Source organism: Eumetopias jubatus, unplaced genomic scaffold, assembly GCF_037043125.1.
Source record: "Eumetopias jubatus isolate StellerSeaLion01/CBP00866 unplaced genomic scaffold, mEumJub1_p1.0 scaffold_12, whole genome shotgun sequence".
NCBI classification, from domain to species: domain Eukaryota; kingdom Metazoa; phylum Chordata; class Mammalia; order Carnivora; family Otariidae; genus Eumetopias; species Eumetopias jubatus.
The window spans coordinates 213169-227815 of record NW_028274818.1 but is presented as its reverse complement, the minus strand read 5'-3'; the positions used below and the strand labels follow the sequence as shown (position 1 = coordinate 227815).

General features: G+C 48.7%; 1 protein-coding gene across 1 annotated transcript in view; it reads right to left on the bottom strand.

The window, feature by feature from the left end:
- The window catches only part of INTS3 (integrator complex subunit 3), a 39967-nt gene extending 27664 nt beyond the window's left edge, over window positions 1-12303 (bottom strand). The window contains exons 1-3 of the mRNA XM_028090104.2: window positions 11581-12303; window positions 3197-3280; window positions 904-987 (exon numbers count right to left, since the gene is read on the bottom strand). Coding sequence (XP_027945905.1) covers window positions 904-987; window positions 3197-3280; window positions 11581-11727 — 315 coding nt within the window. The 5' untranslated portion in view covers window positions 11728-12303. The remainder of the gene's footprint in view (window positions 1-903; window positions 988-3196; window positions 3281-11580) is intronic.
- Between the last annotated feature and the right edge of the window lie 2344 nt (window positions 12304-14647).

Genomic DNA, 14647 nt, shown 5'->3' with positions numbered 1-14647 from the left:
AATGAGATCTTGTCTGGATAGAGCCCAACACAGTGCTGGGCACCAAGCATGTGTGTTTCCTTCCATACTTGTTCAAGGAAGGGCCAATAAGAACACTGAATTTCCCCACTCCAAGCTCCTCTCTGTTAGTGTCATATAGTTAATGCCAGATACCAGACATACACTTCTAAACCATCGCCCCAAGACTCCAAGGACACAGAACTGCTGGAAAAGGGAAATCTGGAGAGGTAAAAGACAGAATTTTACTGCTTTATTATGCAAAGAATGGAATCCAAACAGATCATCCTTCCCAATCCCTCACCCCAGGCAAGGATCCCACTTTAACCATTCCACCTTTTAAAGGACACTCTCCTGGCTGTGAAGACCCCAGACTAGTTTTTACACAGTATTCCTGAGGAAGTCTGGCTCCAGTGGGTTCCAGGGTTCTCTTGGTCACTACATTATTGCCGCATCAATCATCAACATTAAGCTGTTAAATCCTACGTGCTACAATGTTAAGGCTACCTTCTATTCACCTGCCAATGATTGAGAACCTACAAACTACAGGTCACGCTCTTCTGGGTAAGAACTCTCAATGGACTTGGTTGTAACTTGTTCTCTTTGGATTAAATCCTGACTCTCATAAGCTTGACCCATCAATCTACAATGTACAACTCTTCAAATGCTTTTCCATTCTCACAAATGCTTTTCTTGCCCTTTAGCTTCAGAATCTAGATAGAGAAAGGATCTAAGTCAGAGAATGACCAATTCATTGAGAATAAAAAGGGAGTTGTAAGCGTATCTGGACAACAAGGTGATCCAGTTCTGGTCAACGGGTTTGGCACTATGCCAGCTAACCCTTAAGTTCCATCATATCCTCAGACTATCTGAGGGGAGTTGTGGGTCCAGAGCAGGGAGTCTTACCTTCTGGGCTTGGGCAGGTTCAGTAAGGACAAGGGTGAAGAGGCCCAGGCAGATTTCCTCATGCTGGGGGGGGCCTTTGCATACCTGGGAAATGAGGAAGGAAGAAAACTAGTTGTCACTCATAGGAGGAAAGTTCTTGAGCAGTTTCTCCCAGAAAACTTGGGACTCCTGAATAACCTGCAAAGGAGAATCATTAACTCTTCTATCTGATGATCTCCTTTTCCTAAGTGATGAAGCATCTGTTTCAGGAGAGAAGTGGGGAAAGAACAGACCCTACTGTTTTCTCCAAGGCTTGATGCAGGCTGAAAGTAGAAAATGTAAAGAGTGTTTATTTTTTTTTAAAGATTTTATTTATTTATTTGACAGAGAGAGAGCACAAGCAGAGGGAGTGGCAGGCAGGCAGAGGGAGAGGGGGACACAGGTTCCCCGAGGCGCCGGGAGCCCGATGCGGGACTTGATTCCAGGACCCTGGGATCATGACCTGAGCCGAGGGCAGCCGCCCAACTGACTGAGCCACCCAGGCGCACCTAAAGAGTGTTTAAAATGGAAAAAAAGGGGCAACTGCTGGCTAAGTCAGTGGAGTGTGCAACTCTTGATCTTGGGGTTGTGGGTTTGAGCTCCACATCGGGTGTAGAGATTACTTAAAAATAAAATCTTTGGGGGACGCCTGGATGGCTCAGTCAGTTAAGTGTCTACTTTCGGTTCAGGTCACAATTCAGGGTCCTGCAATGGAGTCCTGCATCAGGCTCCCTCCTCAGCGGGGAGCCTGCCTCTCCCTCTGACTGCCATTCCCCTGCTTGTACTCTCTCTCTCTGACAAATAAATAAATAAAATGTTTTAAAATAAAGTAAAATCTAATCTTTGGGATGCCTGGGTGGCTCAGTCGGTTAAACGTTATGCCTTCGGCTCAGGTCATGATCTCATGGTCCTGGGATCGAGTCCTGCATCGGGCTCCTTGCCCAGCAGGGAGCCTGCTTTTCCCTCTGCCCCTCCCCTTGCTTGTGTGCACTCTCTCTCTTTCTCTAACAAACAAATAAATAAAAATCCTTAAAAATAAATAAAATGAATAAAATAAAATCTTTAAGGGCGCCTGGGTGGCTCAGCCAGTTGAGCATCCCACTCTTGGTTTTGGCTCAGGTCACGATCTCATGGGTCCTGAAATCAAGCCGCATCGGGTTCCATGCTTGGGGGGGAGTTTGCTTGAAAGATTCCCTCTCTCTGTCCTTCCCCCCACTCAAGTGTGTGCACACTTTCTTTCTCTCTCAAAATAAATAAATAAATCTTCAGAGAAAACTTTAAAAAAAAATAATAAAGCAGAAAAAAAACCTCACTGTACCACTTTTACCAGACCTTAATAGCCTTCAGGAGGGAGGAAGCTGCAGAGCCATTCATGGGATAATAAGCATACATTTCAAGTCAAGACTTTGGGCAAATCACTGAATCTGTGGTATTTGTAAGGTGAAGACACAATAAAAATAATATACTACTAATAAAAAGAAAATACTAAACATTCACTATGTGCCTGGAATTACTCTAAGACCTTTACATGTACTGGGATGCCTGGGTGGCTCAGTTAGGTGTCTGCCTTTGGCTCAGGTCATGATCCCAGGGTCCTGGGATGGAGTCCCACACTGGGCTCCTTGCTCGGCAGGAAGCCTGCTTCTCCTTCTCCCTCTGCCTACCACTCTCCCTGCCTGTGCTTGCTCTCTGACAAATGAATACATAAAATCTTAAAAAAAAAAAAAAAAGACCTTTACATGTACTACTGAAAATCCTTTCAATCTCACAGATCAGGAAATATAAAGGATCATGGGGCATATGGCTGGTTCAGTCAGTTGAGCATCCCACTCTTGATTTTGGCTCTGACTCTTGATTTGGTCCTGATCTCAGGGTTGTGAGATAGAGTCCCGGCATCAGGCTCTGTGCTGGGCATGGAGCCTGCTTAGGATTCTCTCTCCCTCGCCCTCTGCCCCTCCCTCCCTCCTTCCCTCCCTCCAAAAAAAAAAAAAAAAGGAAATGAAATGTAAAGGATCAAATATGTGAGAATAATTTGCAAAGAAAAAAGTCACTACAGAACTAAGAGTTATTTTTAAAAGTTGTGACTTAAAGACACCTAAGCTCCAAGAGCTGGATTCCCACAGTGAGACAGAGAGAGGAGCTGGGAAGTCTGGTTCAGGGAGCCAAGATACTCACTTCAGTCCCCTAATTCCCAGCCACTTAAGTCCTATCTTTTGGATCACATCTCAACGCTTCCAAAGCAACAGAAATGGATGAGGGAGATCATTATACTCACGTGAGCATTGAGGGCATCATTGGCCTCCCTCTCTGAGACACCAGTAGTCATCGATGTCACAATGCTCATGCATCTTTCTAACCTCTGTAAAGTGTTGAGAAAAAGTTCAGAGTGTGTCACACCACCACCTTCAAAGTATTTCTGACCCCAAAAAGGTTTTCAAGAAATTTAAACCTCATCATACCTCTAGATCTAACTACCAGTTTACAAGTAAAGTTATACAAGGATATAACCAGCTAAGTCCAGAGGGTGGAAACCGTGACACGTAACCTGATTCTTTAACATACAAATTGCAAGGGAAAAAAGCAGGGAGGGGGAACCCACATATTAAAAGAGACTTAAGGCTATAATTATAGCCCATGGGGTGGGGGGACGCTCAGTCATTAGAGTATTCGACTCTTGATCTCGGGGGTCATAAATTCAAGCCCCATGTTTGGTGTAGAGCTTAGTGGGGAAAAAAAAAGAAAGAGGGGCACCTGGGTGGCTCAGTCGTTAGGCTTCTGCCTTCGACTCAGGTCATGATCCCAGGATCCTGGGATCGAGCCCCGCATCGGGCTCCCTGCTCAGCGGGAAGCCTGCTTCTCCCTCTCCCATTCCCCCTGCTTGTGGAACACAAGAGAGGGAACCTCTCTCGCTGTGTCTCTGTCAAATAGATAAATAAAATCTTTAAAAAAAAATTTAAAAAAGATGTTATAACCCATTGAATAAAATAAGAATCCATGCTAAAACACACACACATTATAAATAATGAAGAAGGGAAAGCTCTCCCTTATAGTGGAATGCCAACCAATAAATGCATAAGGAACAACAGGACCAAAAATGATTCCAGCAATCATCATGAGTGGACACTAAACCAGAGGTGAAACTGCACAAGAGGATATTTATGTGGGTTCAAAATACTTAATTACAAAGGGAAAAGAAATTCTGGAGGATACCACCTTAATCAAGTAATCAAAATTAATAACCTCAAAAGGAGACAAACTGACTCCTGACACTACATGCCTCAACAGGGTGCACTGAAAAGGCTGTAACAGTACTTGTATGGTTTTCTGGCCCCAAAATGAGTAATTTCAATCTAATCATGGAAGAAATTTCAGACAACCCAATTTGAGAGATACTCTACAAAATAACTGACCTGTCCAAAGTGTTTAAGTTCATGAAAGACAAAGAAAGATTAAGAATCTGCTTCAGGTTTAAAGAGAGAGTGCACCTAAACTCAACTTGTGATCCTGGACTGCTATATGGACATTATTGGGACAACTGGTAAAATCTGAGTATGTTCTGTAACAGAAGCATACTGATGTTAAATGTTCCAATCCTGACAACAGAGCAGTAGTTATGTAACCGAAGATCTTTGTTCTTAGGAAATACACAATGAAGTACTTATTTATTTATTGAAGATTTTATTTATTTATTTGACAGAGAGAGAGCGAGAGCAGGAACACAAGCAGGGAGAGTGGGAGTGGGAGAAGCAGGCTTCCCGCCGAGCAGGGAGCCCGATGCCGGGCTCGATCCCAGGACCCTGGGATCACGACCTGAGCCGCAGGCAGACACCCAACCATCTGAGCCACCCAGGTGCCCGCACATTGAAGTATTTAAACCCTCATGGCTGCCACTTACTGTCAAAAGGTTAAAACAAAATGTGTACAGAGAAATAACGTTAATAACTGGTGAATCTGGGTGGAGAGTATATGAGAGTACTATGTATTATAATATTTCTCTAAGCTTGAAATCATTTTAAAATAAAAAGCTGTTAAAAATTTTAAAGAAACAGGGGCGCCTGGATGGCTCAGTCGTTAGGTGTCTGCCTCCGGCTCGGGTCGTGGTCCCAGGGTCCTGGAATCGAGCCCCGCGTCTGGCTCCCCGCTCCGCGGGAGGCCTGCTTCTCCCTCTCCCACTCCCCCTGCTTGTGTTCCGTCTCCCACTGTGTCTCTCTCTGTCAAATAAATAAAATCTTAAAAAAAAAAAAAATTTAAAGAAACATTGAGGCACCCGGGTGGCTCAGTGGGTTAAGTGTCTGCCTTCAGCTCAGGTCATGATCTCAGGGCCCTGGGATGGAGCCCCGCATCGGGCTCCCTGCTCACTGGGGAGTCTGCTTCTCCCTCTTCTTCTCCCTCTGCCCCTAACCCCACTTGTGCTCTCAATGAATAAAATCTTTTTTTAAAAAATTAAAGAAACATAATGGGGTGCCTGGGTGGCACAGCTGGTTGAGCATCCGACTCTTGGTTTCAGCTCAGGTCATGATCTCAGGTTGTAGGATTGAGCCCCACTTGGGCTCCCTGCTCAGCGGGGAGCCTGTTTCTCCCTCTCCCTCTGCCGCTCCCCCTAATTGTGCTCTCTTGCTCTGTCAAATAAATAAAATCTTAAAAAAAAGTCCCCCAAAAAAGTTAAAAACAAATTCAAAAAAATGAGTATGAGGAAAGAAAAGGAGAACAAAAGGCCAAACTGCCTGAGCCTCTGGACAAAGGTGGGGACAACTGCATTAAAGTCCACCCAAGGGGCGCCTGGGTGGCTCAGTCGTTAAGTGTCTGCCTTTGGCTCAGGTCATGGTCCCAGGGTCCTGGGATCGAGTTCCGCATCGGGCTCCCTGCTCGCTGGGAAGCCTGCTTCTCCCTCTCCCACTCTCCCTGCTTGTGTTCCCTCTCTCGCTGTGTCCCTCTGTCAAATAAATAAAATCTTTAAAAAAAAAAAAAAGAGGTGTAGGAATGAAAGATAATCCTGTGTCTCCCTTCACCATCATCCTAAGGTTGCCTATATCCATCCCTGACCAAGAGTGTACGGTGGCACAGAGGAGAACTGTGTTAAGGCAAGGAGCTCCCACAGTCACAAAACTCTGATCTACATTAGGCCCAAAGCCATTCAGATTTGAAGGTATTACAACTTCACTGCCCATCAGGTCTGACTAGCCTCCAAATTAGGTCACATAGCACACTGAGCCTTAACAGCACCTGTGTACTTGTGAAAAGGAGCTGTGAGATCACATGAAAGCTGAGCTGTGAGATCCAGCACTACCTAGTCCAGCTCCCACATGAGCAGGAGAAGGAAGGAAAATCATCAGGTTGTATTTTCCCTTTTTAAATCGTATCCCTCTCGGGACAACTGGGTGGCTCAGTCAGTTAAGCATCTGCCTTCAGCTCAGGTCATGGTCCCGGGGTCCTGGGATCAAGCCCCGCATCGGGCTCCCTGCTCAGTGGGAAGCCTGCTTCTCCCTCTCCCACTCCCCCTGCTTGTGTTCCCTCTCTCGCTGTGTCTCTCTCTGTCAAATAAATAAATAAAATCTTAAAAAAAAAAAAAAGATAGCTATCAGTGATTGGAGAAATCAGTTCCTCCAGCAGCTAAGTGAACAAGCAGCAGCACAGCATCCTAAAATTCTAGATATTACTTTCTACTCAAAGGAAGAGGTCTCTGCTGAATCAACAGAGATGCAAGAGGTAAACAGCAGCTAGCTAATGAGCACACTGACAAGCATGGTATAGAAGGATCCCCCCACTACGTGCTAGCCTTAAGCTAATCCTGGGTGAGTTCTTTAGCCTCTCTAAACCCTGGTTTTTCTTATCTGAAAAATAGAAATAGGGGCACCTGGGTTGTTCAGTCGGTTGGGTGTCCGACTCAATTTCAGCTCAGGTCATGATCTCAGGGTCCTGGGATTGAGCCCCACGTCAGGCTCCGCACTCAGCAGGGAGTCTGCTTGAGATTCTCTCTCTTCCACTCCCTCTGCCCCTCCCCCACTCATGCTCGCACTACTGTGCTCTTGCACTCCTCTCTCACAAAATTAATTTTTTTAAAAACCCTATTTAAAACAAATATATATCACAAGGTTGCTCTGAGGATTACACAAGATAACATATGTGAAAACATCTAGCATACAGTCTCAGTTAAATCATAATCTGTTCCATTTGTGAAAAAGCGCAGCAACTGCACAACCAAATCTATGAACAGACCACTCCCCAACATCCGCTACTACTTCTAATGGCATGTCCTTGAAGATTCCTGAAAACTGAGCCCTCCTACTACAGGACACGGGTTAAGTCCCTGACCAGGTTGAAAAGCTTCCTCACCTAATTACCCTCTGTAAACACTTGCCTTCTAGGACAGAAGAGGAAAGGAAGAGTACGGGAGGTGGGCGGAGGCCTGACTGCTGGACCCTGCACCAAGATCTTTATGCAATGAGCATCAGCCTATGGAATGGCCAAGTTTCTGGCTATGATGTAACACACAGAGACCTTGGACACAACCAGGTTTCTCTAGGCCCCTCCTTAGTCTATGCTCCACTCAGAGGTTTGAGTCAGTTCTATGGGTCACTGCCCAGTCAAGAACAGTGGCCTCTTGGAACAGCGAGGCCCAGCTAAGGATGTAGGAAGTAGGAGAGTCCAGAATTTGGATGCACGGATAAAAGTGATGTGGAAAGAAATGTGAGGGCCAGTCCTTTCCAGGCAACGAAATGTAAAAGATGCTGCTCTTCCCAAACTACAGAAATCACTTTTCCAAACAGGGATGGGAGAAGGAATTACAAAACTTTCAGAGCAACAGAAGGACCACATCCTGTCAGAGGGCTGTAGGAAGTCAAAATCCCTACAAACAAGTAGCAGTACCCCTCTTTCCCCCCCAGTCCCCAGAGGCCCTTAGTAAACATGGAATCATACATGCAGTTGCCAACAATTACTGGCAGAGTGGCTCTGTTCAGAGTAAGCCCTCCATGACAGCACCTCAAAGAGCTGAATAAATATTTACCATCTCTAGGAGCTTCTGAAATAACTTTTCTAGTATCAAGATTACCTGACCATGTTCTCCATGACAGCAGCAGTAGACAGAACAGGGGCAGAGTAGGGAAAGGCCTTCTAGGTTGCCAGTATATACCTGAAGCTTGGGACTGAAGTCAGAGCCATTCCTCTAACCTTCCAGTTTCCGCTCCCTCAGACAAGTGAACATACAGTCTGGTAAAAATACATATTAAATACTGCTCTCTAATTGGAAGACAGTGGCCCTGAAAGAGCAAATTCTACTGTCTTCAGTAAAAGAAGGTATGTTCCAACATACAAAATCCCCAAGAGCCCACATCAGTAAGGAGTTGCTGAATAAGTTGGGTTCCAAGTACTCTACAGCTAAGAGTCACTTGTAAGAGCAATGAGGATTTCGGGGGTAAAATTAGAGATGACTCAAAGCCTGTTCCCTGGAGATTCTTCAGAGACGAGGTATGAATTACCCCTTGGAGAACACCTATAAGGGATGTACCTCTACCCAATGCAACCCTAAGACCTGTCCATAGCTTAAGAGGAAGGTCTGACTTGTTTGAGCCACAGCTCCTACTTTCAGCCTGACTTCAAAGTAGACCAGGTCCTTCCCAGAGAGGAATGAGCGGGAGCTGTGGACCGGGAGACTAGGAGTTGCATGTTCTAAACGCCTCCAATCTCTGGCACTATTTTTTTTTTTTTAAGATTTTATTTATTTATCTGACAGAGAGACACAGCGAGAGAGAGAACACAGAGGGAGTGGGAAAGGGAGAAGCAGACTTCCCGCAGAGCAGGGAGCCCATGTGGGGATCGCGGGATCATGACCTGAGCCAAAGGCAGAGGCTTAACGACTGAGCCACCCAGGTGCCCCTCTGGCACTGTTTTTATCTCATTCCCCAAATTGGAATGGGATGGGCAAGAATTTCCCCTTCAAAGAGAGAAACAAAGCCAAAGAAAAGAAAGGATTCAACAAATGCTCCCTTGGGTAAGAGTCACAGCTCCTGGCTGGGATGCTCTTCAGCAGTGTTTCATACACCAGGACTCTAAGGGGCCTTTCCTCATCACACTCAGCTATAATGACTCCAGCCTCTTCACTACCAGGTTTTTGGGGTGCTTTTTTTTCCACCTTCCTTATGGGTATGCTAACTCAGTCTTCAGATGATAAGCTCTGCAAAGCAGACTTGGGTCTCCCTTATCCTATTTTCCTATGAGACTCTGCACACAGGAGGCATATACCGTTAGGAAGCTACCTCTGTGGTGGAAAATACCACACCAGAACAAAGAGACCAGTCAACAGCAGGTTTTGATAACTTCTGTATCCAGAGCTCTGTGGGGAGACCCAGAGGAAGAAGCCAGTAAGTCTTGCCCTTAGGGACACTCTGGTCCAGTGGGAACCACACACATGGGTTAAAAACATGGAAAATTCAAATGCAAAGGGTAAAGGCCAAAGAAGGAAAAGGGAGAGCCAAGAAATGCTGGGAAACATCTACACCAGGAAGGACAGGAGGAAAAGTAGGGGGAGAGGGGGAGAGAGAGAGACCCTCCCTCCCCCTTCTCTCTGGAAACAGTTGAAAGTTCACTCTCAGTCCAAAAAAGCAAAAAAATAAATGCTTCCTCTCTTTTATGGTCCCCTCCTGCCCTATCACTGAGCCCCTAGCAAACGTCACTGTTCAGAACAGGACGCTGTACTACTCTGTGGTACAAATTAGCAGAGACAGGATGAACCCTCTAGCAATCAGGGTGGGGAGTAAACAGATCTTCGTCCAACGCTTGGGGGCTTTTCCCCTCCACCCAAACTGCTGGAGGGATCAAAGGCAGTCAACTATTTTCTTTCTACAATTCTAGAGCTGCTGTTGCAGAACACTGGGCTCAACAAATACTTTGACAATGACAGTGGCCATTTCTTAAAAAGTGGATAATTCAAAGTGCTAGACGTTCCTACAGTCATTTTTATTCATTTTGGGAATACATTATTTTTAGCAGCATTGTTTATTTTCCTAATTGTATCTACCTTAGCTGATAAAAACAATAGCAGAAAAACTTTGATTTCTCTAAATGCACACAGAATCAGGAGGAGAAGCAGGATGGAAAACCAGCCTGTGAGCAGACAGTTGCCAATGGTTGATCTGCAAAGTTATATGCAGCCACCTTGATTTGCAAAGTTCATTTCTGCATATACGTTCCATCATTTTGTATCTGAACCAACACTTTTTTTCAAATCTGAACTATGAATTCCACCTATCTGCGTGCCCACCCTCTACTATCTGATAAAGGGCAGTGACAAAGTTAGAAGCAGGGAAATGGGCTCAGTCGTTAAGCATCCACCTTCGGCTCAGGTCATGATCCCAGGGTCCTGGCATCGAGTCCAGCATCGGGCTCCCTGCTCCGTGGGGAGCCTGCTTCTCCCTCTCCCTCCTGCTCCCCCTGCTTGTACTCTGTCAAATAAATAAATTCTTTAAAATAAAATTTTTAGGAGTGCCTGGGTGGTTCAGTTAAGCATCTGCCTTCGGCTCAGGTCATGATCCCAAGGTCCCGGGATTGAGCCCCATATCAGGTTCCCTGCTCAGCGGGAAGTCGGCTTCCCTTCCCCTCCCCCTGCCCCCCCCACTCATGCTGTCTCAAGCTCTCTCCCACAAACAAATAAAATCTTAAAAAAAATAAAACAAAACAGGGGCGCCTGGGTGGCTCAGTTGTTAAGCGTCTGCCTTCAGCTCAGGTCATGGTCGCGGGGTCCTGGGATCGAGCCCCGCATCGGGCTCCCTGCTCCGTGGGGGGCCTGCTTCTCTCTCTCCCGCTCCCCCTGCCTGTGTTCCCTCCCTCGCTGTGTCTCTCTCTCAAATAAATAAAATCTTTAAAAAATAAACAAATAAAAAATAAAAAAATAAAACAAAATGTTTTAAAAAGCAGGGAAACGATCGGGGAGGAGGCAGACCCTGCTCTTGCGCTCTCCCTGTCCCTGGATAACCACGGAGCTGAAAGCATTAGGTCTTACGAACAGCTTAGCAGTCCCTTCTCAGTGCTGGGTCTCCTACTGCTGTGACTCTACCCGCGTAGCAGCATTCTGGGCTGTCAGGGAGCAAGTGGGGGGCAGGGGGTCAACCACCCTGTGCGACTTCTCTCGACCCTCTTTCCCAGCACCCTCGTGTGTGTGCTTCTGAAGGACAGAAGCTGCAGCTGACCGTACCCTAACCAAACATCACTGTTCCCTGGGTCTTCAAACGCCCAGTGCACACCGCGGTCAACCGCGTCCACGTGAAGTCAGCGCTAACAGGAGGCTGTGAAGCCGGCTGCGGACTCCTGTCAGCCCCCCAGACGCACGCACGCACGCACGCACGGTACTTGTCAACTCAACACAGGACCCCGTCTGGAGCAGGACACGTCTGGAGAACCCACGGGGAAAAGAACGTCCACAATCCACTCGGCAGATCTGGACGGTGCTTCCCTTCCTCACCAACGCCCCCCCAGCCATCCTCCGGCTCGTGGCTGCTGTTGCCATGACAACCTGTCCAGGAAGTTGGCCCGCGCTCCTTCCTTCTGGAGCGGGAAGTCTGGAGCGGCGCTCGTGCTGCCTCAGAAAACCCCTGGAGGCCTCCTCCCCGACCCCCCACCCCGTACCCGCTCCGGTAGCCCTCCTCAGCCCACCCCCACACCTACCTCCTCTAACTCATCCTTGGCATCCAAACTGGTTGAAAGTAGCAGCCTCCCCCCTCCTGGGGCTCCTGCTCCCGCTCCTCCTCCACCTCCCGCGGCTCCCGAAGCAGCTGCTGCGGCTGCTGCCCCCTTTCCCTTCTGTAACTCCATGGCTGTGGCCAAGAGGCGGGAGGAGGCCAGGGGGTGGACGGGCAGGAAGTCCTAGAAATGACGAACTCCGGGTTGCCAGAGCCTGGGGGCAAGAGGGCCGAGCGGGGTCGGGCAGGGCCCCGGTGCTGTCCGCCCCGCCCTCCTCTCCGAAAGGCCGCTCCTGTGGAGGACGCGAAGGCGGACGGCCTTCTAGGTCCCGTGTCCGGAGTGGCAGAGCTGAGGGAAGGCCGCCAGCTCCCGGGTGTGCTGGGGTGAGGGTCTGCACCTGCGGGGAAGGCAGGAGAGGCCCTGAAGTGGAAGGGGAGCCCTTTCTGGCTTCTGACGCTAAGAGAGGCAGAGAAAATCCTAAGTTTCTGCCTCAGGAGGTGAGGGAAAGAGGAGTCCTGCCCCTGAGGTAGGGGGTAGGAAACCTTTCTGGCTGTGGGGCCCGAAGGGCTGGGGAGCGAGGTTCCTTTGGATCCGGCCCCTAGGGGTGAGGGTGAGGCAGTGAGCGCTACAGGAGGACACGGAGGACCAGCTTCTCCCCACACCACACACAGGCGGCCATGGTGGGAGGGCGGGGGGCGGGGAGGCTGAGGGCGGCGGCGGCGGCGGCGGCGGCGGCGGCGGCGGCGGGGAGGGCTCGCGGAGACCGGAAGCGAGCGGCCTCTGGCCCGGCCTCCGCCAATCGCGGCTTCCGCGGTGGCGCGGAGTCTCTCAGGAGCAGGGCGACGGCGGCCGACCGGCCTTTTCCCCGGCTGCCAATGGCAGTGAGACCGGCCTGATGGACAACCAGAGTGGCCAATCGCATCCCCCGTTCCTCTCGAGGGGCGGGACAGGAAGACTTCTCTGAGAGGGGTGGGAGCGCGAGGCGATCAGGAAGGGGAGGCTGCGCCTGCGCGCGCTGACGGCCTTGCCCTGGCGCGCGTGCGCGGCCGTAGCCTCCGTCTTCCTTCCCCCTCCTTCTGGAGCGTGGGTGGGTGCGAGAGCTTTTGCCGCGTCCCCGCCTGGCCTAGGGGACCTGAGGCCTTGCGCGAGCTGACCGTACAGGGCGGGGGAGCGTCGCCTAACCCTCGCCGTTAAGCAGTCCCAGGGCAGAGACCGTCAGGTGGCACGGAGCCAGCTCCCAGAGCTGAGCGTGCATTGCACAAGTAAGCGTGTGCGCACGCGAGTGCCGTCGGCTGCCGCAAAAAACAGTAGTGCGTGGACCCACTCAGGCGGTCCAGATCCCTGGAGTCGTGCCCGCACTGGCCGGGTTGCTGAGTGACAGAACCATCTCCATCCTTGTGCTGAGGATCTGGGTCTGACCCCTGTCCCTGACGTCGTCTCTTACCCACAGCCCAGGGAGGCCCGGCGTGTGTGTTGTGAGCGCGGTGTATCCCTGGGTGCACTTCTGCTGCCTGGCCCGACAGCATTTTCCATTTCCTCAGAGTGTGAGATTACTTTTATTTTTATTTTTTTAAAGGTTTTTATTTATTTTTTGACAGCGAGAGAGGAAACACAAGCGGGGGTGGGGGTGGCAGAGGGAGAAGCCGGCTTCCCGCCGAGCAGGGAGCCCGATGCGGGGCTGGATCCCAGGACCCTGGGATCGTGACCCCAGCCAAAGGCAGACGCTTAACGACTGAGCCACCCAGGCGCCCCAGTGAGATTACTTTTTAAACTGAAATTGTACAGATATTAGTTAACGCCACGGGATTCTATTTATTGCTACACTTGTTAGGGCTTAATATTTTATTTTATTTTATTTTTTTTTAAGATTTTATTTATTTATTCATGAGAGACAGAGGAGGAGAGAAAGAGAGGGAGAGAGAGAGAGAAGCAGAGGGAGAAGCAGGCTCCCAAGGAGCAGGGAGCCCGATGCGGGACTCGATCCCAGGACCCTGGGATCATGACCTGAGCCGAAGGCAGACGCTTAACCATCTGAGCCACCCAGGCGCCCAGGGCTTAATATTTTAGCTATCTATACACATGCATTGAAATGGTGTGGATGATCCTTTAAATTGACTCATTCATTACTTTATTGTATATATTAACTCTTAAGACCTTAGGCAAGTTAGTTTGACTTTCTACAAATTATCCTGCCTGTAAAATAAAGCGGACTGGTTGATCTCTACCCTTACAGCTCAGAAAGTTTAGTTCTATTTGACTGTGCCTTGGATTCCTTCTAGGTGCACAGCACTGCGCACTGCATTAGTCTCCGAATACATACTTGCCATTACAATAACATTACTATGGGTCACTGGAAACACAAAGATACATTAGGAGAACAAAGAAAAGTTAGGTTTAAAACACTATGTCCATGCTTTTCTTTGTGTGTGGGTTTTTAAAAGTGGGAACTGGGGAAATATACACCCATATTTGTAAATACAGAGACTATCTCTGAAAGCATACACAAAACGCCCGTAATATTTGTTGTCTTTGGGTAGGAGACTGGCTGCCTGGGAGATGGGGTGGGAGAGAAACCTTTTACTGTATATGTTTTTGATGAGTTTTGGAATGTTGGTGAGGTCCGGAGCCCATGGCCAAGAAAGAATTCTTGCGATGTCTTTGGTGCAAAAAAAGGTGATTTTTTTTTTTAAGGTTTTATTTATTTATTTGTGAGAGAGAGAGACCACAAACGGGGAAGTGTTAGGCAGAGGGAGAAGCAGGCTTCCTGCTGAGCAAGGAGCCCGATGCGGGACTCAATCCCAGGACTCCGGGATCATGACCTGAGCCGAACGCAGATGCTTAACCGTCTGAGCCACCCAGGTGCCCCAAAAAAGGTGATTTTAATAAAGCACGGGGACAGGGCCTATGGGCAGAAAGAACTGCTGCCCTGGGGTTGTGAGGAATGGCTGATTATATATTTGGGAGTTGGGGGAAGTAAGGAAAAAGGGAGATGTCCAGAAGGACTTTGATAATGCTAAAGAAGACTTTAAGGATACTGGAGGCCTTGCCATTG